Source organism: Psittacula echo (genome assembly GCF_963264785.1).
Source record: "Psittacula echo genome assembly, chromosome: 13".
In the NCBI taxonomy this organism is placed as follows: Eukaryota; Metazoa; Chordata; class Aves; order Psittaciformes; family Psittacidae; genus Psittacula; species Psittacula echo.
This window is the reverse complement of record NC_137749.1, coordinates 14,504,411-14,531,194: the sequence shown is the minus strand read 5'-3', so window position 1 is coordinate 14,531,194 and position 26,784 is coordinate 14,504,411. Positions and strand designations below refer to the sequence as shown.

At 52.3% G+C, this 26,784-nt stretch overlaps 1 protein-coding gene across 1 annotated transcript in view; it reads left to right on the top strand.

The window, feature by feature from the left end:
• Positions 1 to 14,633: 14,633 nt before the first annotated feature.
• Positions 14,634 to 26,784, top strand: part of RTN4R (reticulon 4 receptor) — a gene marked incomplete at both ends in the record, with an annotated part of 74,254 nt that continues 62,103 nt past the window's right edge. Inside the window, 3 exons of the mRNA XM_080628372.1 lie at positions 14,634 to 14,701; positions 14,963 to 15,176; positions 15,611 to 15,632. Coding sequence (XP_080484498.1) covers positions 14,634 to 14,701; positions 14,963 to 15,176; positions 15,611 to 15,632 — 304 coding nt within the window. The remainder of the gene's footprint in view (positions 14,702 to 14,962; positions 15,177 to 15,610; positions 15,633 to 26,784) is intronic.

Here is a 26,784-nt window from a genome sequence, read left to right as displayed (position 1 = left end):
ATGTGTTCAGGTGGAGGCAGTGCTTGGTTTTGCTCATTTGGGGCTCTAACTTTGCATCCTGCCATTAGAATCACAGAATCAACCGGGTTGGAAAAGCCCTTTCAGCTCATCCAGTCCAACCATTCCCCAGCACTGCCAAGGCCACCCCTAACCCATGGCACTGAGGCCTCGTCTCCACGGGGTGTGAACACTTGCAGGGACGGTGCCTGCAGCCCTGCCCTGGGCAGCCTGTTCCAATGCCTGAGCACCCTCTGGGGCAGGAATTGTTCCTCAGCTCCATCTAAACCTGCCCTGGTGCAGCTTGAGGCCGGTTCCTCTTGTCCCATCCCTTGTTCCTTGGGAGCAGAGCCCAGCCCCTCCTGGCTCCATCCTCCTGTCGGGCAGTTGTAGGGAGCGATCAGGTCCCCCTGAACCTCCTAAACCTCCTAAGGACGTTTGATAGTCAGATCCTCAGGGTTTTGATCCTTTCTGTACAGAGCAAGCCTCCCAGAAGAGATACAGCTGTCATCCCTTAGCTCCAGTCTCTGCCCTGACCCCACCTGCTATGTTCCTGGATGTGCTCTGGATGCTGCTGGTGGCCCTGGTGACCACACCTGGTTTGGCTGTGTTGGTTATTCTCCGAGCCAGCCTGGTCCCTTTGTTAGCCCCTGCTCAGGATGCTGAGCTGGTCAGACCTGTAGTGCAGAATTGATTGCCACTGCTGAGCTGGTGCCTGGCACGTTGGGGGAGCTGAGCAGGGAAATGGAGGATGCTTTCCCAGCCAGGAATCCAGCCTCACAAGGCATCAACATGGCACGTTGTAAACCTATGCAATGTGGATTCACTAACCTTTCCTTTGGCAGTACTAGGGTGAGCTGCAGATGCCCAATGTGACCGTGACCCAGTTGCTGTGACCAGAGAGGACATGCAAACCCTGCAAGACAGCACGTGAACAGCACATGGCACTGAAATGTCACTTTGCACCATGCCATGTGACACATGGTTAAGTGTAGAGAGTTTGTAGCTACAGATTAGATTAAGATAATTTGTAAAGACTGGTTTTTACATATGTTTTTCCTTGTGCTGGACAGCTGTGGGCAAAAGCCTCACTAAGTCTGATTATCCTCTGCTGAGCTGTTTGTGCCAATGTGCTGCTTCTGCCACTTGGTTTATCTATAGCAGCTCGTCCTCCCTGCCCAAGCCTTTGTGCTGCTCAGAGCATCCTCCTTCCCACATTTCAGCTCCAATGGGAATAAACAGAGCCTCCTGCTGAGCCTTCACTGTTTCATGCCCTTAGTGCACTCCCAAGGGCTTGAACTCTCCCAAAAGCTGTACTCTCAGTGCACTGGGTCCTGGATGCATTCTGCAACCTGACTCTGAAAGGAACTGACAGAAGATATCCTGTGCCAGGCTGCGGATGCTCGTGTTGAGTTGGAGAGCTTCTTGTCTCTGGCTTTGGTGACTGGCAGTCTCTTCAACTAAGTTTGCCATGATTTCTTAGTGATGTTTTATTGGTTCCTAAATGGCTGCTTCAAATAAAAGAATTGTTAATGCTTGGGATTAGAGCAGCCAGCTCTTGGGGAGGAGGTGGTGGTTGTGGGGAGTTATGTTCAGGTTTAAAAGTCAGCTGACAGTAATGATGACATACAAAAGGTCAGTAAGACTGCTTTCCCTGCCTAATTCCTGCACTTGTTTCCCTGAAGCAGCTGAGAACTCTCCAGAGGAATCTCTTACTAAACCAGACAGGTGACTTTGGCTATGCCTTGCCCAGCCATGGGGAGGGTCTGAGCCTGGAGTCCTCTTGAGGCAGCATAACTTTGCAGGAAAGGTGTTTTCTGCCCAAAGGATTCCCAGCATGGGCTGCCTATGGGGAAAGGTGGGTGACAGTGCCATGCTGGGAACAGGATGCGACTGAGAGCCTTGTGGTGCCACCAGCTCCAGTGCCCTGCCCAGAGGCAGTTCATGGGAGGGCTTTGGGCAGGCCAGCACAGGGCTGAGCCTGCAGCAATACACCTCCCTTGGCTCCCCTCTCCCTGCCTGCCTGTTCTCTAGGCTGCTGCAGCACAGGAAATGTACCCTTTAATAGCTAAGAAGCCCTGTTGACTCTCTGCCCAAAACTTCAAAGAAAGAGGCTCCATCTCTCTGCTGTACCATCTTTGGTAAATCAATAACGTCTGGGCCTTGGAGATCCCAAGTAAATGAAGTACTAATTATTAATTTAATAGTCAGAATAAAAATCGCTCAGGTCATAAAGAGAAAGGCCACTCCCCTCAAAGGTGAACACAACAGTAAGCAGAAAGATAAATAGGCTGACAGAGCTAATATATCATCAATCAGCTATGCATCTTACCAGAGCTTTCTGAAAAGGCCTTTCCTGTGCTTTCAGTACTGTTTACATTTGGTTTCTTAGATCCAGCAGCTTCCTTCTGAAGCAAAAGATTTAGTGTGAGGGAGAATGTTAATCGCAAAAGTTCAAGTGCTACAGTCAAAATCTGTTTCTCTCTCTTCTTGGAAAGCTTATGCAAAAAAACCCCACAAAAAACATAGACATGTAGAAATAGAGCTAAGAAATGCATCACTTGGAGCAAGAAAATGAAAGCTAAAGCCTGTGCTTGCTCTGCATCTTAATCTAGATGTCCTGGCTAAGGTTTCGTTTTCCACTAGTGCATTATTTAGCAGCTAAAAGGTAACAGAGGATGTGAGCTGCAATGCCTAACACATCCTCAGAGAGGTTTGTTCCTGTGGCAGTTACAGTGCTGAGCATGCACTCCAGAGACCTTAGTCCAGATTTAATGATTCTCCAAGAAATATGGGCACGCGTGAGCATGCAGTTAGATGTTGTGGATGTGTGAATGGGGTGGGAAGGGAGACCCCAGACTCACATGGCTGTTTTGGCTATGGCCGGTTCAAAACCCTCAGTGGAATCCCAGCAGCATTGTGTGTCTTTCCTGTGTCTGAAACTCCTCCTGTAGAACAAGCTCCTCCTGCTGACATCTGAGGTCCTTCTTTTACCGTGAGAGTGGTAAAACACTTGCACAGGTTACCCAGAGAGGCGGTGGATGCCCCATCCCTAGGGACAGGGGACATTCCAGGCCAGGCTGGATGTGGTTCTGAGCAGCCAGACCTAGTTGAAGACATCCCCACCATGAAGATGCAGGGGGGTTGGATTAGATGACCTTTGAAGATCCCTTCCAGCCCAAACTATTCTATGACTCTATGATTCTATGACATATCCTACCCATGCTCACCTGGAAGCACCACAGTCTCCATCGCTATATGCTTCAGCTAGCAGCCTAACCGAGACTGTGCAGCCATGGCTGTAGAGGAAGACTAGAGCCACTGCATTTGGTTTTGGGTGCCTATCAGCTTCCTGGCCAGCCCAAGAGCATATCAGTGTTACTGCAGCATTCAGATGTGCTGGGAAATGGAGCCACCAATGCCAAAGCAGCAGGCTCTGGAGGGAGGAAGCATTACTGAGCTGTACACCCAAGGCAAGTGAAAGGCACCAAGAGCTCTTCCTTTGTGTATTTATCCCCTGAATCTTTGGTCCCTGCCCTCTGGGCTTTGGGACTGCCTGGGCTCTCCCAGCAGTGTCAGGCAAACGGAACAGCAGTGGCTGCAGTTGTGGATATTGATGTACGCCTGTATTCATAGCTCCATAAAGGTATTTTATGGTGATATAATAACCCTAAATATGGGACGTATTGGCAACAGAGAGTTAGCAATTCAAAGTGGTCTATCCGTAGTGAAATAAATGCCTCCCAGTTACCAATAGAGGAGCTTGATGGAATCAAGTAAACAGCCGCTTTTCAATACCTCTCTGCTTCAGATTCACAAGGTATCAATATATCTATTGGAGTCCTTTGTGAATAAGACATAAATCCAAGCATTTGTTTGCTGGGAACAAATGTTTTATTATTAGCAAATTGTAAAGCAGGGCCTGGGCACTCTGCTAACAAGTGCACGATCTGCAATTCTAATGGCAGTTCATCTCCCATCTTACATATACAGGCACGCACACACACACGCCCCTCCAGTAAACACCTCTGTGGGAGTGATTAGTATCTCCTGATGACTGATAGCCAAGCTTTCTCCTCCCGCTTACGCTGCTGAAAATTAGATCTGCAATTGCTCCAGGCCTGGCAAAGCAGCACAGGGAAGAGCTGGGCAGCACTCTCCATGCACAGGGTGGCTGCAGAGCATTCGGATATTTTGCCAGGCTTCCTGAGAAAGGAAAGGGAAAAAAAATCCATTTTCATCAGTCCTTTTCTGCTCGTTGTCATTAAAAGTGAATTGGGAGCTGTGATTGTCAGGAGCCACAAGGCAGACAGGCTGCTCGTCACCCATGTGGTGCAGAACAGACCAAGCCAGGCCAGGAGATGGCTGCAGACATCCTTCAGGGCTCCACTAAGGGAGGTCGCCTTCCCTGGTTTTCTGTTTTCCCAAAGCAGCACCATTCCTGGTCTGGGGCACGGCACAGCCCGAGCTCTGCAGCAGCTCAGCAGATGTTCTGTGCAGTTTAAAGGGGAAAAGCCATGCTGTGAAGGGCCGGTGGGATGGGATTCGGTCTGATTTCAGAAGACTTTCCTGTGCCACTGGAGCTCATCTTCCCTCTCCAGCGACGTGCAGGCTGCAGGGCCGTTATTGCAGGGATACTTCAGAAGTGTGGTTAGCAAAGCTCTGATATTCACAGCAGCTCCTCGGGAGCACCACAGACAGGCACCTACCACCCACTCCCCTGAGAACACATCCAGATATTTGCAAGCTACATCTGAAATGCTTTGAAACCGTTTTCTGAGTGAATTCTGGTAAACCTGCCCATGGTCTTCCTCAGTCTGAAGCTGTTTTGTGCTACTTCAGAGAACAGTATCACACACATACAGGAAGATGCCCTTCAGAGATGGTGTGGTGTTGCTTTAGCACACACCTTCAATCACCTGAATGATTCACAGACCCCCTGGAGCCTGAGGAACAGACCAGCCCCAGTCCAGATGCTGAAGGTCCTTCCACAGCCAGGCAGTGGTGCAAGAACTTCCAGCCTGCAGTTCTCAAGTGCACATGACTGATAGCCTTTCTCCACAGGGCATCTCACAGAGATGCTTGCCATGAAAACAGCCATGGAAGATAGAGGAGTGTTTACATGAGGCCTTCCCCTGCTGCTTTGGTAGGAGCTCAGACAGGGTTAGTGTAGGCAAAACAACCAACAAGACACACAGACCAACTGCTGGGGGATCAGTCCCATGGACCTGCTTTCTTCCAGTTTCTGTGTGATCAAGTGCACAAAAGGAGCTAAAGCTGGATGGGGTGCAGATTCTTAGGTGCAGGGTCTTTCACTAGTGCAATTGTTCTCCTTGGCTGCTTGCATAAGTAAAGGGCTCCTGCACTGCTCCCTGAGCACCACTCCTGCTTGCGGTCAGAGATGCAGCTCCAGTCATGGACAGCCTCAGGACTGTGGTTCCTCTGCTCCACACCAATCCACAGGAAAGGCTCCTTCAGCCATGCCCATCATGCCTCAGATGCCCAGGACAGCAGCATATCTTTAACACTGCCTTCTGCCTCCAGCCTGTCTATCACTGCTTCAGCTTGTGTCCAAGCCAAAGCTGCAGTGCTGGGCACATACAGCAGAAGCGGCTATTTCCAGCATACTGTGGGCAAAGCCCTGGCCCTGCAGGTACCACTCATGAAGAAAAGAAGCCAAAGTAACAGCTCCTGCAGCATGGAAATGCTCAGGGCTGCTTTGCCTGGCACCTGAGACTCTCAGTCTTGTGCTCTGTTGGCCGATGGCTTTACCTGATGTCCCCAGCATCCTGGTAACTGGTACCTGGAATCCCTTCTGCTCCGGGAAGGCCTAATGCAGTTCCCGCTCTCACCATATAGATGGCGTTGAGCTTAGCTCTCCTGTGTGCTGTGTACCAGTGTGCGCAGCAGCACACCAGTGTCTGCATGGGTTTGCACGGCCAAGCACATAGACAAAGATTTAATTTCAAATTTTATGTTTTGATAGTGATCGATTATCAGTGACTTGAATGATTTGTCTCTGTTTCATGCTCAGCTCTGTGGTGCTTAAGATCCACTTCACCACTGTCACCCAGGATCATCTCCTGCTTCACATTTCTCCTTTATAGTGCCTAATAAGGGGACTGTCATTTGTACCTGCTTGAGATAAGTGCGGTGATGTCCCTTGCCTTTGTGCTACTCAAGCTATGTGCCTGCACTGATGCTCTCTTGCTTCCTCTGGGGCAGCATGGTCGGACCACCAGCACCCTGCCAGGCTGGATTTTCTCTGCCAGCTCCCCCAAGGTCTGGCCTGCTGTTTCCTTGAAACTTGTCCTGTACTTTACTTTGAATGCAGCAGGGAGTCAGAATTACGCCCACTGTTCCCTTCTATTCTTGGCCCTGCGCTTCCCTCACCTCCCAACCGAAATCTGTTCGCCTTCTGAAAATGGCTTATATTTTCTGACTGTGAGAAAGCATCTCTCCCACGGGGGTTGTGGTGCCATTGGCTGTCACACTTCAGAGCTGAGCAGCCTGGGGCAGGGCTCTGCCCCCTTCCCCTCCTGACCCCTCTCTCCAGCCATGCTCAAGTGGGTCATCTGCCTGGTGGCAGCGGGTTTTGTGGCTCCTCCAATCACTGTTTATTGCATTTATTGCTTTCTTTGTGCCAGCGTTGCTAAATTTACTGGAGTTGTCGCTAGGAACTATTGGTGTGTCCGTATCTCTCTCCTTCAATGCCTGTGCTTGCTGGGTGAGGCGGAACATGCTGCTTGTCCCCTTTCCAAACAATGTCTCTGTCGAATCAACAAGAACAGATTATTCATCTGCTGCAGGAGGCTAATTGCAAACAATCACAAACCAAAATATTATTGCATTGCAAAGTAATGGACAGCGCTGTCTCTGGAACATATGGCACATGAGTTCAAACATGGCCTGGCCTGAGCACAGCCCTTGTGCAAGCATTCTTCCACCTGCTTAGGGGGTATTCGTCTAATGGGACATCTTCCTCAGCAAGGCAGCAGCAGAGAGCCGTTAGTGACTGTCCAAGGAGAGCACCTACAATGCCAGAGCAGGGTGAGGTGCTTCTAGGTAGAGCAAGAGGCCCCATGCTCGCATTATGGCATGGCTGCAGCGCCTGCACCAACTCCCCTGAGATCCTGAACCTCTGCCTGTAGCATGGGAAATTGTGAGGTGCTCTCTGGAGTGATCCTTAGACAAGGGGTGGCACAAACACCAGCACCCAGGAATCAAGGCAAAGAGGAACATCATGGAGACAAGTGTGGACACCCTTCAGTTCAGAAATGCTGTGACAGGTTTTGAAGGAGATGAGGTTTCTGAGTCTTGTTCTCACAGCATCCTCCAGCATCCATGGCTGGACATCACCTCTTACGGTGTACTGTGACATTTATCCTTGATAAGCAGCAAGCATGGCATGAGTGTCCCTGTCTTCACCTGGACAAGAACTGATCAGCACAGCCTTGAGAAGTCCTAGCTTTACAGGAGATGGGAACAAGAGACATGGGGCTCACAGTTTCCACTGCTGCTGCTATGTATATAAATCAAGCAGCTGGTTTCCAGACAGCCAAATTTTCATTGAGAAGAACTGATTTCATGGGACACCGAGTCTTCCCACAGAGAAGCATTATGTTTACCTCCAGCCTTCTGTCTTTTCCTGAACACCACTTTCTTTAGGAATCTATGTGGGCACTTCATTTTTACAGGGACACACTATGCAAGAACAGGCTTTTTAGTTGTTTCTTCACTGAGATAGGAAAGGATGGATGACCGTGCAGCCACCAGATCAGTGCAGTTCACGAGGTTGCCCAACCACAGGAGGTTTTCTAAGCTCAGGCCACCACGTCTCTCTCATCGAACATGGCAGTATTGTTTGCCAAAACGCTCTCTTCCATGAGCTGCTTTCACCACTTCCCAGTTTCCTCCTGGGAATCAGGTGCCCAAATGTTCCCCTGCCTTTTGTCAATAGAGCAAAGCCTCAACAGCGACGATTGTCAAGTCTTCATTAAGAGCTGGTTGAACAATCATTTCCTTTGGGTTAGTTCTCAAGGTTGACATTGCCTTTGTAAAACCTCAGTAGTTTCAGCACTGATCTTCCTGAGAAATCACTGTGGTCCAGAGCCACAGGATCACTGTGGCTTGGTGCTTAGTGTTAGCTGGGCTGTAAAACAGGCAGCTCCAAAAGGCCAAACATTGGCATGTGGGGAGAGCATGGTAGTTTGAGGCAATAAGTGCCAAAATGGATAAAGGCCAAATCCACCAGGTTTGAGCTCACTGTTCAAGTGTTACTGTACTTACCCAGTATAGAACATATAGGACAGAAAATAAGGTTTGAAAACAGTCCACTCATTCTCTCCAGGCGATGTCTGCAGTCATGTTTAATCTAAAACCTTCTTGTGCTGTGAACAATACAATGTTCCTCCAGTCTTCTGCCCCACTTGACATGATGATGGATGGAAAATTCTGCTCTGAACTTTGCCCTTCCACATCCCAGCTCAGTGTTCCCACACTGTGCTTTCAGGAGCACATGGAGAACTCAGTTTAATTGTTAAATTCTAATAAAAGAAGACAATGGTGCCTCATACCTCTGTGTGAAGCACCTGAACGCACTCCAATCCAACTTACTGTTTCACATGCTGAGTTTTGAAGATGAGTGGCTGCACCAGGTTTTAGAAAGCAAAAGCAGCAGACTGTGGCATCTGGAGATCCATGGGCAGTCACAATGACAAAACTACCTAAACCTGGTCTGTCCCAGCTGAAGGTCTTCCATAGGAGGACCCATAAACAGCTCAAGTCACTTCAGAGGGAGCAATCTCTGTAGATGACTGAACAATCAGTGCCATATCCCAGCTTCCTATCTTGCACCTTCCTCCAGCTCCATATGTTTCTCTTTAGCATGTATAGTTTTTCTGCTCTTTAGCCAGTTTCTCATGCATCAAGCCATGCCAAGTCCTAAACTCATCAGCAAGAGTGCATGGGCATGGGATGCTGAATCCCTCACATCATTCAAACACAGCCTGCTCATAGTCTCCATTGCCTGGACAGTCTGCCTGAGATCAGTGGTGCTTGTCCAGGCTCAAGCTACTCTTAGGGAACTCATTCCTCTTAAGAGCCAATTTCTTCTTAGACTAAGGATTTCCAAAGGATGGCTGGGCACAGTTCCTGGTTCATCACACAGGGGGGCTCCAGCATCCAGCACACATGCCCTTATTCAGGAATGCCATCCCATGATGTGGCACATCTGTATGTCCCAATGGTTTGGCCCAGCTCTAAGTTATATTTCATCTTCAGCCTGCCCTGCTCCTCTGTCTCTGGTAGGTGCTCCCCTTTCCCCTCCATGCCCACTGCTCCATCTCCTCCCTTCCCACCTCTATTTTGGTTCCTGCTCCAGGGTGGTTCCCTTTCCCCATCTCTCTCTGATGATGACAGCAGGGAACAGATCTCATTTTCAGCCTGGAATAGCCTTACCTTCACCTTCTCTGGACAACCCATTGAGCCGGTTCATGTTTGTTAGCAAACCCACATCAGCTGGGAGGGATAAACACTGGCCAGGCAGTGACAGGACACCTTCATCTGCCTCACCATTGTTGCGCCTGCCCCAAAACACAGCAATGCCTAAGGTATAGGAGCATCCCTGGAAGTCTCTGCAGGTGCTGGAGGTTTGCAAGTGAAGACATGAGCGAGGAGAGTAATCTGAGATGAATAATTTATTTTGGTGAATTTTCCTTCCCTCTGTTTACAGATTGTCTGGGAGCAGATTGCTGCTTTCGCACCTCAATTCATTATTGGAAACTATTTGCAGATAGTTCCCAGTCTGCAACTCATTTGCTAACTCTGTTGGGAGTGCTGCAGCTCTGAACTTGGAGCCGTTTTCATTGGTCATGCAGTACTGCCATGCTCTTGTTCCTCCAGGAAATAGATGTGACGTTTAGAATCAGGCTGTAAAGACTGGTGCTCCGAGTCACGAACGAAGTGTTCATTCTCTGCCATTGTTCTCCAGTAGCCCTTCTGCATGTCCCTACAACTGCCCCTGCCAGGACATCCGTCAGCATTGAGAGAACAGGAGTCAGCCTAAAAAAATATAGAATAAAGAGTTTCCCTGTCTTGTCTTTAACTGGAAAACAAACAACCAAACCCCAAACCAACCAGGATAAACCAGATCTTGGTAACACAAGAGAAACAATACACACCAACATCCAGCCAGGACTGGCACCGTCACGGTGGAGACACTGTCAGCTTGGAGGAAAACAAAAAGCTGACTCCTTTAAAAAACATACGAGTTACAGCCCACAGCATAGAATCATAGAGTCACAGAGTAGTTTGGGTTGGAAAGGATCTTAAGGCTCCTCCAGCTCCAACCCCTGCCACGGGCAGGGACCCCTTCCACTGGAGCAGCTTGCTCCAAGCCCCTGTGTCCAACCTGGCCTTGAACACTGCCAGGGATGGGGCAGCCACAGCTTCTCTGGGCACCCTGTGCCAGCGCCTCAGCACCCTCACAGGGAAGAGCTTCTGCCTAAGAGCTCATCTCAGTCTCCCCTCTGTGGGTGAGAGATGCCAGGGAGCAGCAGTACAGAAGTGGAAAGGCCATGGTACTTTTCTTCTCCTCTGGACAAGGTCACTGGGTGGGCCTGTGAGATACACAGCTATGCCAGTTCAACGCAGCCTCACTCTGCAGTTAACACACCAGAATGCACAGGGGTCCCCTCATTCAGGTCCACAGAGGAGCAAGTTTTACCCTTGGTCCACACTTTGACTTTTCCTGCCCTTCTCCCCACTTCCCTTGGTTCCCTCTGCACATGCTGATGAGAATCCCCTACCCTCATATGGTCCATGCAGTCATAAATCCTATCCAGGCCATTGTTTGGAAGGAAAAAACCTCATCCTGCCCAGAAATCAGGGCCTAATCTACTGCCTGAGCTGCTAATAGGGCCAGACACTCAGGATGTGGAGCCATTCTCAGCAGAGCCTACAAGCACCCAGATCCACCATGGAGGATCTTCCTTTGAATCAAGAATCTGGCCAAGAAGTCACTAAAGAAACTTCTTGGGGCTTTGTGTTTCCCTTTCTCCAAAGCCCATTTAGCATCTTTGACTCTTTACAATTGCTTCACAGTCAATGCAGAGAGAGGTCAGGGTGGCTCCAAGCCGTGCACAAGCTCTCATCCAGATAAGTCTCACTCAGGCTTGAAACTGAGCAGCTTTCTGCAAGAGATGCCTAAACAAATCTGTGGCCCTTCCTGCACTGCCCTATGATACTCGGAATGATTCTTGGCACATCCCAATCTCAGCAGCAGTGCCAGGACCAGGTGGGAACCTTTTACTGTGTGATGAGAGGCGATTGATGTGTCAGGCTGAAGCGAGTGCTGAGATGATTTACAGGAACAACTTGTCCAAGCCGACCCTATTGCTCAGGCAGAAGAGGCCTGAATCTGAGAGAAATCACGAAGCAGAAGCTATAAGGCTCATAATTTACCTTCCAGGGAGAGGCAGCACCCATGGGGAATCACTGGCTGTGTAGGGGGTGGATGCGCTGACAGAGGAGAAGCTTTTCTCACTCTGCCTTGCCCATTTGGGCTCTGCAAGGCTCTGGTGCAGCTTTTCACAGCAATAAGAGCAAAACAGCACGTAAGAACAACAGATATTCAGTGCCATTGATATGGCAATGAGCTGAGACAGTTGCAGAGATGGAGTGTTGTGTCCACCATAGCAGGTGGATGGCTCAAGCCAAAGCTCACACCAGGACCCAGGACTCAATCAGCATGTCTCTGCCATGACAGAGACTATAGGAGTGGCCAGCCATGCTTCAGTCTCCTGGCTACTGGGTCCTCCTTGCAGTGCACTGTTTGCTCATACAGCCGTGGGAAGTGTTCTTGTACCCAGGACCCTCTGTTCAGTGGGGTATCCTGATGCAGGAAAGAAATGAGACCTGACGTGTAACCTGGGACTGATCTTATGTCTATATGTGCATATATATATACATATATATATGTGTGTGTGTGTGTGTGTGTGTGTGTGTGATTTGCAGGACCTTGCAGTTGGCAACGTCCTGTACCCCAGTTGGGGCAATCCCCAGCACAGACACAGGCTGGGTGGAGATGAGATGGAGCAGCCCTGAGGAGAAGGACTTGGGGCACTGAGTGAGGAGAAGCTCCCCATGATCTGGCTTCAGTGTGTGCTTGAGCCCAGAACCCCCCCGTGTGCTGGGCTGCACCCCCAGAGCGTGAGCAGCAGCTCAGGGAGGGGATCCTGCCCCTCTGCTATGGGAAAGGGAGACCCCCCCCTGCAGCCCTGATCCAGCTCTGGGGCAGCAGCACAAGAGGGACGTGGAGCTGTTGGAGCGAGGGCAGAGGAGGCCATGGGGATGCTGCGAGGGCTGGAGCAGCTCTGCTCTGGAGCCAGGCTGAGAGAGCTGGGCTGGTTGCTTATTGGCAACACTTTACCTGCCCTCTCTGCTTCTCCACATCCAACTCTCTCTTCCACTTTCTTCTCAGCACCCTTGGATGCAGAAATGTGCCCCAAACACGTTAGAGCCACTCTACGCACAAATGTAGGTTAAAGAGAGCAAGTGAACAGCTGACACTTTGCAAACAAGACTCCCATTGTAAAGGAAGAGAATTGATCTAAGTGTGATTAAGCATTAGGTAAAGACGAACATGTAATTATCCAGTCAAAGCAAAGTGTCTCCTGATCTTAGTGAATGCTGGCTGCTTTCCAAGCTGCAAATCAGCTACACAGAATTACTTGCACTGTAACTCCAAGCTACCCCAGTTTTCCCAGACCTCCTACTTGGGAGACACCTTCTCCTTTCCCCTGTCCTCACGTGACAATGCTCAGACACAGTGGAAAATGGAAGTGCAACACCCAACTTGCAGACACAGGGGGAGAACCAGTGTCCTCTACCTCGTAACACAAGCTGGCATGAGGACACCCATCCTACTGTGGTGCCACGTGCTTTGCATGCCAAGGTCACAGCCACTGTGTTGCTTCAGTGGTGACCTGTGTCTGATAAAGTGTTGGTTCTTAAACTATCCCAAAGTGGTGCGGGAATCCACAAGAAAAGCCAGTCCCAGCCTCTCCAGATGTGCTCTCTCCTTTTCAAGATTAACCTTTCAGAAATGTCAGCCCAACAGCCACACGCAGCCACTGCCTTCCTGCTAGAACCTCTCATTTTCAGCCTTATTAACTCCTTCAGTGATCGTGTTCACCTTCCAGCTCTCTCCCAGACAATTCCAGCTCCAGGGTCCTTTTATCTGCAGCACTTTTGATGCTCTGCACATAGGTGATCTTCCTCCTGATGCACCACGTACGATGGCAAAGTCAGAGGGCACTATTGAAGCAAGAGTGCTTGAAAGTGTGCTTAAAAGTGAGCAGCAGCATATTCCTAATCTGTGGTAGCTGGATTGTCGCTGCAAAAATAGCAGGGCAGGAGCATCCTCCTTCCCCAGAAGATGTTCACAAATCAACAAGGCAGCATGCTGCCAGCAGATTGCATGGGAACACTTCTTGTCTTCTCAGGCCTCACCTTTCCTTTACCCCTGACAACCAGAATCATAGAATGATTTGGGTTGGAAAGAACCTTATGATAATCCAATCCAAACCCCCTGCCATGGGCAGAGACACCTCACACTAAACCATGCCACCCAAGACTCCGTCCAGCCTGGCCTTGAACACTGCCAGGGATGGGGCAGCCACAGCTTCTCTGGGCACCCTGTGCCAGCGCCTCAGCACCCTCTCAGGGAAGAGCTTCTGCCTAAGAGCTCATCTCAGTCTCCCCTCGGGCTGGTTAAAGCCATTCCCCTTGGCCTGTCCCTACAGGCCCTTGTCCAAGCCCCTCTCCAGGTTTCCTGCAGCCCCTTTAGGCACTGGAGCTGCTCTCAGGTCTCCCCTTCAGGAGCCTTCTCTTCTCCAGGCTGAACACTACAATCATCTATGGAAACAAAGAAAGAAATGCAAGGAAGGCCTAAGTGGACATTGGAGCCAGATGGAGGTAGTCTACCAACTGTAGGCTTTAACCATGAAAACAGCCTCAGCTGTCCACAGGTGCCAGGGAGGCTTCCAGATATCTTCTAGATATCTTTTGCAGACATTTTATTGGACACCCACAATCAAAGTGTAAGAGCAAACCAGGGGAAAGGCACTGGAACAGGGTGCCCAGAGAAGCTGTGGCTGCCCCATCCCTGACAGTGTTCAAGATCAGGTTGGACAGGGCTTGAAACAACCTGCTCTAGTGGAAGGTGTCCCTGACCATGGCAGGGGTTGGAGCTGGGTGAGCTTTAAGGTCCCTTCTAACCCAAACCAATCTGGGATTCCATGATTCCATGTACAGCTTTCTCTGGCACCATACTTCCCCCCTCCTTTCCCCACCGAGGAAATGAGTTCACTTAATAAAAATTTCTCTTTCTGCCTTCCAGGACAACTGCAGATGGAGCCGCCTATGCAGTGAGCGCTTGTCCGCTCCAGGGCAGGGAAAGAGGGAAGCTGCAGGGCGGCTGAGGAGGATGGCAAAGCCAGCTTTACCCTGCCTCATCACGACCAGTATAAGCCTCATGCTTTTTGGGTAAACTGAGGTAAGCTGTTATCCTTCCCATACTCTGGAGAGTGATCCCAAAGAGCAGGAGGGAAGGGACCTGGTGAGAGGGCTCAGACATGCCAGAGGAAGACCTCTCTCTTCCGGACCCTACCAAAGGGCCTGTCTATGCCAGGCTTCCTCCAGGGTACGCAGCGGCTCCGCACCAGCAGAAGCAAAACCAGGCGGGGGGGTAGGGATGCGGCCCTGCCGGGGGTCTCCCGCCGCCTCCCTGGGGACCACAACATGGGAGGGAAACACCCGCCGACCCTCCAGCACCCCGCGGCTGCGCTGCATCCCGCGGGACCGCCCGGCCCTGGCATCCCAGCGCCGGGCTCGGCTGCGGCGCGGAGCGGGCCGGGCCGATGCCCGCAGCATCCCGGGCTTCCCTTTCCGCATCTTCCTTTAGGTGGCACCTCTCCTCCAGGAATGAGCCGCCCGGCGCCGCCCGGCCCCTCGCAGCCCTGCCCGGGCAGCTGCCGCGCACCGCGGGGGCTCCGCCGAGGACCCGCCGCTGCCGTCGGAGTGTCCCCTGCGCGCTCCGTGTGCCCCGGCGCGGCCCCTCCCTCCCTCCCGCCATCCCGTGCCCGTCTCCCCCGTCCTCCCTCTCACTCCTCCAGCCAGTAAATCCGATCTAGGCTGATTCCTCTCACGTCAAACCACATGATCCCATAAAACATTCATCGCCTCTCCATCCCCGCGCCCCGCTTCGCTCCCGGGATACAGTGCAGCGGGCTCCGCGCTCCCCGCCGCCGGCTCTGCCCTGCCGCAGCCCCGGCCCCGTGCGTGCGGCGGGCGGGAGGGAGGAAGGACGGACGGAGGGAGGAGGCAGGCAGGGAGGGGGAGCCTCGCCTGGATGCTGACTCCAGCTCGGGGGCTGCTCATTCCCCCGATGAGCGAGGCCGCCGGCACAGGGACACCCCGACCCCCAGCCCCGAGCGCCGCCGCTCCGCGCTCGGGCTGAAGTTTTCGCACGAGGATCTGCCCCGCTCCCGCAAGGATTGTACCGCCGCCGCCAGACTTTGCGCCTCCAGACGTGCCTTCCCCGACCCCTAAGATGAAGAGGGCGATAGCTGAAGGTAGGTGCGTCCCCCCGTCCCCCACACCCACCCCCCGCCGGGGCCCCCCGGGGGGCGGCAGGGGCAGGGCGGCCGCGTCCCCAACTTCGCGCTGTGCCGGGAACTTCCCTCCCTGCAACTTTATTTGTCTTTATTTGGATATCTTTATCTCTCTTTTTCCCCGCGGGGTCGGCGGGAGCGGCCCGGTCCCATCGCGGGGGAGAGGGGCCGGACCCCCGGGGGCCGGGCCGAGCCGGCGGTGAGGCGCGGTGGGGAGCGGGAGATCCGCGTCTGCAGGAGCGGAGGAGAGGCGAGGCCGGAGCGAGTGCGAGCACCGGGCTGCGCCCCGACACTCTGCGGCGCGGCTCCATCCGCCGAGCAAGGCGGCGGGATGGATGGAGAGCAGCGGGCTGAGCCCCCGCCAGCGGCTTAACCGCCCCCCGCCTCGGATCGGCCTCGGGGTCCCCGAGCCAAGTTGGTACCGCTGGGGGAAGCGGCACCGCGCGTTCTCCAGCCCGCACCCCGCGTGGGCTCGGAGCTGCTGCCCCTGCTCCGCTCTCCGGGCCCGGCTGCCAGCGGGAGCCTCCAACCGGGGAAGTTCGCTGAGGCTCCTCCTGGAGGGAGGGTGATTACTGGGGTGCGGCGGGGCCGCCCGTCTCCCCCGTCTGCCCGGTGCGGGGTCCTTTAGCCAGTGGCTGGGAAGAGCGGAGGTGCCGCGGGAGACCCCCCGTGGACTCGGCCCGCTGGAGCAGAGGCACAGAGCATGCGGCGGGGCAGGGTCCTGTGGCTGGAAATAGCCCTTTTTCCACCTGCTCTGGCATACCTGGCCATGGTCTGCGCTTCCCAGCCCCTGGTGTGGATGGATGGGGCTGCGGCTGCTATCGGAGCCGCCCTGCCGTGCGGCTCCGGGTGGAACCCGAAATAAAGACCTGCACTCGGAGGAGCACACGCTCTCACGCTGCAGGTTCAGACACACCCGGGTGTGGTGGATGGAAACCCAGCTCAAGGGTTGCAATTTTAAGCTGGAGGGATCAGCCCAATGTAGAAGCTTTGCTGCCGTCCAGGCTGCTGGTCAAGGCAGTGTTGGGCACGCAGCGCATCCTCCCGTTTGTGCCATCTCCAGCTCGCTTCCTGTTCCCATCAGTGACACAAATAGTCCTTTTATTTATTTATTTTTTCTTTATTCCTTTCTGCTTTGGAGGGCACTCCGGCCGATTTATTTGTGGTGATCAAAGGACATCTCCAAGCCTTGATCCAAATGACACACCACCTCCTTTAGAGAGTTTGTATTGTTTTTAAACCTGAAACGGCCGATATATTCCTGTTTGGAAAACACCCTGGGAGCAGGTTGCAGTGACTGTTTCTTCCACGGGCCCTTGAGGGAGATACAGATGTTTGCTTTGTGCTATGCTCTAGCCTGGTACACGGGTTACTTGGTGATGTGAACCCCATGGTTGCGTGCCAAGGCACACTCCTGGTGCCAAGCCGCTGATGTGGGCTGTTTGTGTATGGTGATGCTGTGGGGTGGCTGTCGGCTGTGTGGAGTGGTACCCAGATGATGGTGTGGTACAGGCACGTGGGGTGGCCTCCCCTCATCCTGCTGCAGCGCTTCCTCTACACTGTAACACTCCCGGCTGCTACCAGCATAATGTGAAACAACGCAGAGATAATGAAATATAAAAACTGTGTTACAACAGCTTTATTTATAGTACAGGCTTCGAGGGGTTTGGGTTGGGTTTTATTCCCCTGCAGTTTGTGAACTGCTCCTGTGAGAGGCTGAACAGCCTGGGTTGCTGCTAGTTGCGACTGTAAAGTCCTTACGAACCTTGGGAGATGATGTTTAGATGAATGCCCATCCTACTGTATGTGGACTACGTTTCCCACCGCGGACTGCCAGGATACTTCAAGTCTAAGCCAGAAATAGCCACCAGGGGCAGTTTGGCAGCAGAGCTTTTGCCTGTTCTCAGCACTTGCTGCCTTATTAACACAATTTATTTCTATTGAAAGAGGCCTTTCCGTACTTATTCTCTTATAAAATATATTTAAAACCAAAATCCAAACACAAGCTATGTTTGACAGGTCGGTGCTATGAGAACCTGCATCAACCGCAGACACTAATTCACTGCTGTGAGAGCAACAATTTGAGAGAAAACACGATTCATCAGCTATTATTTTAGTATTTCCTTTCTGTATAATGTTCACTTTGTGTCAAGGAGCTGCAGCATTTCCCGAGCTTGGTGTTCCCCCCCCCCCCCTCAGGCAGCACATCCCTCAGCCCCTGCGGGACCATCAGAGAGGGGGTTTGGAGCAGGTTTCTAAAGAGAAATAGGGCAGAAAGGCGGAGGTGCCGCTGCAGCGCCCCGCGCCCGGAGCTGCGTCCGTGCAGGTGCCGCTGTGACCCTGCTGCCGCTGCGATGTTTTCCCCGCTACGAGCGCCAGACAAAGCTCGCTCGGAAGATAATGAGAAGCGGTGAGAAAGGCGCCGCTGCTCTCCCGGCGGCTGTGGCTGTGGGCAGCGGGAACCGGTGCCGCTCACCGCCAGCGCGGGGAGCTCGGCGGCCCTGCCTCGGCAAGCCCCGTCCTTCGTTAATCACCTCCCTCCGTGTTCAGGTGCTTTGGGCATCAACTGAGTGAAACCCACCCGGGAGCCTCCTGCTGCTCGTAAGCGTGAAGGCACCGGCGGTGGGAAGGAGTAAGGGGATAAACTGCAACACAACTGAGGTGTTCCCTCTGCTTTTGACTGCTACCTGCCCTGCTCAGAGGGCTTGGAAGGAGAGGGCAAGGGAATGCTTGTCTGTCACTCAGCCTGATGGCTCACCGTGGAGTTGGAAGCTGGCACAGAGGATGTAGGGGTCCACAACTTACATGATACCTTGATAACTCGGTGACAACCAGCGTGCTGGCAATGAAGGCCTTGTGCTTGTCTCATCTTCTTCTGACACTGATGAGGACTTTGGCCATTAAACCTTCAAAACGAATAAGCAAAATCTGCAAAATCCAGCAGGGCTTGTGTGAATTTTCCACCTTCTTTGGCTTGGAAGCAGCAAGGGAGACTATCAGATGGGGGCAGGGAAGGGGAAGGATACTCCAGAGGCCAGCTCTCAGGCTTACTGCTACATGTGCTGCAGGCACGGTGACACTGGCTGTGGGGAGCTGCTGCCTGCCCTGAAAGTGCGATGTCTTCCTTCCCTTCCCATCCTCCTGAGCCTCGAGGGAGAGGGAAGATCAGTTGAGCCAGAGACTCAGCATAAAGCAGGGCAAGGAAGACTGAATCTCTGAGCTCCAATCTCTACTCTGAGCCTGCAAACAGCTGCTGTGCCAGCCCGGCCCCACGTGTATTCTCTTGGAGGGGCTGAAGCTGCGGTCCCAGAGCAGGATTCACCCTGCACATCCAGCCGCAGGCAGAAGAAAAGAGTCAGTCTAATTAGGTGTGCATTCTCTTCCCCTTGGATTTGCAATGCTTTCTGCCGCTGTCACCTTCATTAAGACATATCTCTGAGTGCCAAGTTCCTCTTTTGATGTTCTTAGAGAGGTTTTTTTCTTTATGCAGGAGGCATGCACACAGTGGAATAGGAGTATCCTGTACCACTGCGACGAGGCCTTGTAAGAGGCGGCATTATAGTATGGTGCCTGCAAGGGCTGGGGATTGTACTAGGGCTTCTCCCTCCTGCCCATGCGGAAAGCTTGGTGCTGTGTCCTAGAGCCAGATGGATCTATCCGGAATTTGTGAGTAATGGGGTTTCAGGCTCCCCCATCACAGAAACACACTGAGGTGTGGGAGGGAGGAGCAAGGCTTGTGATCTACAAAGCCCAGCCTCTCCTCCCCTTTCATGCCTGTGGTTGCAACTCCTGGAGGTTTCCAGGGACTGAGAGAAAAGGAGACAATTGTACTGAAAAGTAATGATCAGCTGAAAGGAGCAAAGTGTGGATCCTTCCATGTTTGCATGGAGATGCCAAAGCAATTCGCACAGACTTTGCTAAAATGTGCAACTCGCCTCAGCCTGCACTGGTGTCTTTTTATGGCCACTGAGACCTGCAGCAGCATGAGTGTTGGGTGGCTGATTATTCATGATGGTGGTGTTCAGGGATGATGTGTAGATGCAGAGCAGACTGGCTTCAAAGTGAGAGATACCTTCTATGGGGTGTGTGCAGCATGTGTGGAAAGGCTCTGTGTAACACAGAACACATCTGCATGTGTTGCACAGACCCTGTCCACGTTTACTTGGCTCCTGAGAGCCAGGGCTTCTGGAGTCTCGTCTTGGCCCTGCTTCTGACTTCGCTGTATCCTTGACCAGGTCAATGAGCCTTTCTGTGATTTAGTTTCAGCTTTTCCAGCTCTAACGCAGGAGAGTGATGCTGAGCTATCTCCCAGGGGATCCAGAATATGCTTTTAAAGGTCAGTCCAGAGCTAAAACGTGGAGGTCTGTGCAATTACAGATCACTCCTTGAGCAGTGACACAGTGCCAGGTGACAAGACCGATGATATTCCCCTTAGGGGTGTTGCTGCATCACCAGCAGGTTTGTCTCTGGTCTGGCCTTGCCTTCCTCACAACGTTTGCATTGTAGCTTGGAGCTGATCAATAGCACCAGCAGATTTTACAGAATTTACTGTCCCTCTCAAATCTCTGCTCCTGGAACCGGGGGATTAGAAAAGTACTTTGGGTTGGATTTTTGTAGTGTTCCTGGTTGTCAAGAAAAGCTGAAGCATTACAGAAGCATGTGCAAAACTTTGGGGAAGCTGGAAGCAAGGAAGTATTCCAGTGCTGTGGGGTTTAGTACAGTTTCTTGTTAGCTCAGCAGTGTGAAGCATCAGCCTGATGACTCACAAGTAGCAGACTGCAACCCTTCTCCCTCAGCCAGCCAGCAGTGTCAGGGTCCAGCATTAGAGCCAGGCAAAGCAGGGCTTAGAGCATGTTTTGCTGTCAGAAAACATAGGATAGTTTGGAAGAGACATCTGGAGGTATCTAATCAATCTCCTGCTCAAAGCACAGCTCATCTCAAAGCTAGATCAGGTTGCTCAGGGGCTGTCAAGGATGGATGTCATCTCCAAGGGTGGAGAAAACCCCTTCTCTGCCTTAGCTCAGACTTCGTGGCCTCTCTGGCCAAGGCTGCTCAAGCCCTTTGTTACCTGGCCTGGGTCAAGACCATGAGTGGCCCATGTCCCTTTGGCATGGCTGGGATAACTCTTGTTCATCACCAGGCCTGGCAGTGGTGGAGTAGGAGTGATGATGCACATAGTGCTTGGACAGGGGCTTTGGACAAGGGCCTGTAGGGACAGGCCAAGGGGAATGGCTTTAACCTGCCAGAGGGGAGACTGAGCTGAGCTCTTAGGCAGAAGCTCTTCCCTGTGAGGGTGCTGAGGCGCTGGCACAGGGTGCCCAGAGAAGCTGTGGCTGCCCCATCCCTGGCAGTGTTCAAGGCCAGGTTGGACACAGGGGCTTGGAGCAAGCTGCTCCAGTGGAAGGGGTCCCTGCCCGTGGCAGGGGTTGGAGCTGGAGGAGCTTTAAGGTCCCTTCCAACACAAACCAGCCTGGGATTCTATGATTCATGTTCAACTTGGTGTCCACCATAGCTCCCAGTCCATTGGCAGCAGACTGCTGCTCACAGCCTGCAGGCTGGTACTGATGCGTGGGGTTATTCTGCTTCAGGTGCAGAACCTCATGTACTTCTTCTACCAAGTGAGTACTTCTTCATACTTTCCTTCTTTCACTCATTCAAACCTCTTGGATATTCAAGAATACAGATGCTTACCTGCATGTGAATTGGTTTCTTTACTATACAGAAGTGCTATTTAGCAGTAGGTCAGAAACACTTGAAAAAGCCCAGGGTTTCCACCCTCCACTTGTCTTCTCCAAAGCTGAATGGTTGTTCCTCGTTTCCTCTGCTGCTGCTGGAGTTCCAGTCCAGACAGCTAAGTAGAAGCTACTCCTTGACATGGCTTGTGTTCTTCCTTCCACCATCAACATCCTTATGTGATCAAAGTCCTTTCGCCAAACGATACTTGTTTTGCTGTTTAGCTCCTGCAGTTGGCTGAGAAAAACTTTATTGTCTTGCATTTCTGTACTTTATCCAAGGAGGTCTCCATGAAGGTCTGGGGAGTCTTTATTGTCAGCTACGCTTTGATCCCCATCCCCAGCTGCAATTCCACATGGACATGAAAAAGGTCCAGACAAAGCAAATCAAATACAGCAGCAGAGTGAGGTTCACTGCCTGCATGGGGGTTTCCAGCCCATCACAGCTTTGCTCCATCTCGTGGGAGTTTGACATATTCCCTCAGATGGCTCTTTGAATCTTGTTGCCTTTTTAACAGTTGTGCTTTCTTTCATCTCCTTGTGTTGTACCTTCTGCTGCAAACAAAGGAGTGTTTGCATTCAAATTTGATGCTTCCCTTTCTTCCCTGAGTGCATGGGATAATTATAGTGCTGTACATGGACTTGTACTAATTGATCAGTTATTAGTGATGATTACAATTGACATGATGATTTAGGAAGAAGAGGCACTTACGTAGTGGGAGCAATGCTCTAGGATAACCGTTCAGAATAGGTTGCTCATGTGTCAGATCATCTCCTGTGTGCTGCTCGCTGGGGAAACGGGCTCACTCTTTTGTTTTAAAGAACAAATCCTCTGCAAGAACCATCTGGCTACGAAATTCTTCTCCTGGAGCTGTGCAGTTTGCTGGGAGCTCATTTGCCTCTTTAGCTACTAAAGAGAAAGTAAAAGTGAGTGATTAGGCTGGGGCTGGGACCGTTCACATCAAAGTGACAGATTTTGTGAGCTGGATTGGGAAAAGTGTTTAAAAGTGCTGTGTTTTCATTACATTGTGAAGCCTGCGGGCAGACCCGTGCTCTCCGAGCTCCAGCACAGCTCTGCTCCGCACCCAGGGTCGTTATGTCAGAGTGAATTGTGTGACTGCTTAAATTTGGGTGTGCTTGTTTGATGACTTTAAATATTGATTGTAATTGTGCATCGTTCTTGCGGCTGTGAGTGATGATCGGAGCCACGTGCTATCCCCCATGTGCATAACACAGCGCTGTGAGCATGGAGGAGATGTGAACTCAGACTGGCTCTTAAGCAGAAGCTGAGGAGGGAGAGGAAAGGAAATCCTCTTTGCAGGCCCTGATTTCAGCTTTCTCGCTCCCAGACACCATGGCGGGGGGGGTTGTCAGAGATGTGCCATCAGCTGTGGGGCAAGAGGGGATTTCAGAAGTCTTTTGCAGTGAAGACTCCCCCCCTCCTCAGGCAAAAGGCACCTTTTGAATCCTTAAGAGCAAATACTGAGGCTGTTAATGCTGTATTTGCCTCTGCAGAGAAAAACAGCCACCTGAAAGCCACCAGGACCCTCAGGACTGGAGCATCTCCAGGGCATGGGCATGTTTTGAGGGGTGGTGGGAAGTTGCAGTGTGAGCAGTTTGGGAGCAAACCCATCTGCATGGGCACAGGTCCCTTCCCAAGAGCATGTGTCCAGTGCGGGTCTGGTTGTCACTGATGCTCTCTACGCCTGTGCAAGCACAGTTAGCGTTGGCTTTACACTAGAGGGCTGTCTGTCCCTTTCCCTTCAGAGAAAAGACACGAGTCTGTGTGCTGGTATCCACACAGTTTGACAGCAGCCAGTGTTGCCAGGTGGGTAACGTGATGCCAGCCTGTACTTAACTGCTCACCGCTTCTCTGTGCTGCACAAGAACACCCATGTCCTGGTCTGGGGGCACTTTGAAACTGTTTGTGAAGTTGAGCCTCTCTGGTGTTACCACCAGGCAATGTCCTCCTGCACGGGTCAGCAGGCTTTATGCAAGCTCAAGCAGGCTCAGATCAGTGGTACCCTTCCCCTCCTATTTGTTCAGGAGCAATAGCACCAAGCGTTAGTGCAGGGGCTCACTCTGGCTTTCCAGGATTGTGGCATTTTGTCTGCTGGCAAGGAGCTGCAGCCATGAACGTCTGCACATCCTGTTCTGAAGTTGTGCTGTGCACCCAGGCCAGAGGTGCTTTGGAATTGGCCACACTGGGGGCAGGAGGAAGGTCTTCAGTGTCCTAGGGCTGGAAGACATGAGGCAGTTTAAGCTCAGGTGGGACGGTTTGCCCTGGCTCTTCTGCTGGCAGCAGGGCTGGGACCTTTGTAGATATCTTGGCCACTGTGAAGGCCAATTGCTTCATGTCCATGCAGGCACTCATATCATGGCTTTGTTTAGTTCTGTCCCCACTCACCTTCAGCTAGACTGGCTTTCACTTGGGTGAAGATGAAGCTGAGGTTTGCTTCCGCTTAAACTCGGTTTGAATGCAGACCTTCCCTTAAAGAGGTGTAGCTGCCTGGAGGGATGCACCCACAAACACCAGCCCCTCCGCGACTTCCACGTGCATGGTGCCAGCTACGTTTGGGGCATTTGTGTCCATTCTTGGATGCCTGTACAGTCATGTTTGGCTTGGTTCTTTGCCAGCAGCTGATTTATCAAGTCCAGGGACTTCTCTCCCTCCCTCCCTCGTTCCTCAATCTGCAGCTAATACTTCCTGAAGGGAGGGGGGATGAATAGTGGTAATTACAGCAGCTCACAGTCCCGAGGGCTAACATTAACCGCATGCACAGTGATGGATGGTGGGATGCTCTGCAGGAGGAAGCTGGATGTGGGGATGGCCTGTTGGACCTGCTGGGCCGGGGCAGCAGCTCCTGCCAGATGTGAGGCAGGAGGGGGTCAGCAGCAGGAGCAGGCTGAGATCTGTCACCTGAATTCAAGGCATGTCCCATAGCTGATGATGATCAGGGATGAGCCCATTAGCTGCAGGCAGGCATTGCCTTGCTGTCTCTGCTCCTGGCCTGGTGCTGTGGGATCTGGGAGCTGCAGGCAGGCAGGAGGCCTGATCCTGCTGTCACACATCTGCCTTGCCCCTTTGCTCTGGCCCTGCCCCTCTAACAACCCTCTCATACCTTGACCGGGGGTCTCCACGGAGCATGTAAAGGTCTGCAGAGCAGCCCAGCTCTCTCCAAAGACCAGCACCAGCACATGACCAGCATGGGTTTCATGTTGGTGCTGCCTGGATGGTCCCAGCCAGGCTGGTGTTTGGGGCAGTTGAGAAACCCCATGGGCAGGGGCCCAGGCTGCGCTGTAGGGCTGCATTGTCCACACCAGCCCCTGCTCCCCCTGCACTGTGCAGGCTGACAGCTGCTGAATCCTTCACTTGGCTGCTTCAGCTTCAATCCACAATATGAATCTGAGCCCCTCTGGGTGAGACAGCAAAGGGACTCTGCCAGCCGAGCCTGCCTGGAGTCACGGGGGTGTCAGATCGTGCTGGATTTTGATGTGTCATATTTAAGTGAAGTGAGACTTCAGCTGGGGTGTGGAGGCAGAGCCTGGCAGAGGGATTGTGGAACCTAAGATGGGAAGAGGCAACATCGTTGGGTTTGATGTCACCCACAAGGCAGATGAGCCATCTCTCCTGGTGTGTCAGGGACAATAGGTAATGGTCCACGGTGAAACACACAAAGATAGGAAAGTACTGTTTGTCCGCTTTGGCTCCTCCCCGGAGAGTCCTGCTTTGGTTCCTACCTGGAAAGTTCCGCTTTAGAACTCCCCGGAAAAGTCCATACCCTTGGAGGCATTTCTAGATATTGCTGGCCACTTCTTCCGATGTAGGCTGGCCCCCTGCTCAGAATGAGTGCATTTTGGTCAGTATAAAAGCCCAAGCCTCATGCGATGCTGGGAGGCAGACCCTCATACCACCCAGGTCAATGTTGCCTCTGCGGAAATGCCTGCTAAGGTTGAGCCTGCCGCCTCGCACTGCAATGATGTTTCTCGGAGCTGGTTTCCTGATTGTCATTACTTGGTCCTTGGGGTTGGTAAGATAACCAAACATCACAGAATCCCAGAATCCCGAGGGTTGGAAGGGACCTCAAAAGATCATCTAGTCCAACCCCCCTGCAAGAGCAGGGTAACCTAGAGTACATCACACAGGAACTTGTCCAGCTGGGCCTTGAATATCTCCAACGTAGGAGACTCCACAACCCCCCTGGGCAACCTGTTCCAGTGCTCTGTCACTCTCACAGTAAAGAAGTTCTTTCTCATGTTCACATGGAACCTCTGATGCTCCAGTTTACACCCATTACCCCTTGTCCTGTCACTGGACATCACTGAGAAAAGCCTGGCTCCATCATCCTGACACTCACCCTTTACATATTTGTAACATTGATGAGGTCACCCCTCAGTCTCCTCCAAGCTAGAGAGCCCCAGCTCCCTCAGCCTTTCCTCATAAGGGAGATGCTCCACTCCCTTCATCATCTTTGTGGCTCTGCGCTGGACTCTCTCCAGCAGGTCCCTGTCCTTCTTGAACTGAGGGGCCCAGAACTGGACACAATATTCCAGATGCGGTCTCACCAGGGCAGAGTAGAGGGGAAGGAGGACCTCTCTCAACCTACTGACCACACCGTTTCTAATGCACCCTAGGATGCCATTGGCCTTCTTGGCCACAAGGGCACATTGCTGGCTCATGGTCATCCTCCCATCCACCAGGACCCCCAGGTCCCATTCCCCTTCACTACTTTCCAGCAGGTCAACCCCCAACCTGTACTGGTACATGGGGTTGTTCCTCCCCAGATGCGACACCCTTTACTGTATCTTTTGTTACCTCTTTATTTTCCCTGTATTAATAAACTAGTTATGATTCTTTATTGTGTTGAGTTTCTCTCAATCCGGAATCCTTGAACACCGGAACACCTGGTCTTTTAAGCAAGAGAGTTCTATCACGACAGTTTTTGCCGCTGGGGCATTGGGCTGTGCTGAAGGCAAATGTGATGCCCAGAAACCAGGCAGTGGCCAGTTAAGCATCCTCAGCTCAGCGGGCCCCATTCCCGTTTTCCTGAGGCTGCTTCCTCTCCTGTGTGCAGCTGGGGGTGGTCCCGAGCCCTGGGAGGAGGCTCCGTGAGGCTTGGGCTGCCGCTGCCTCCTGCCCAGGCTCTGCCTCCCTGGTGGGGCCCGTTTCCTCCCAGGCTGGATGGGAGCACCACGGGAGCAGCACAGCCAGAGACGTCTATGCCAGTGGCACAGTAAATGAATGTGAGCTGCCTCCTGGGAGCCAGCCCAGAAGGGACTTGGCTTCACTTGGCCATGGCTTTCTGGTGGGAAATGCTCTCCTTTTGCTCTGTTTATTTTTGGCTCTCCTGCTGTTTTGCTAGGCTCACAACGAATCCTGA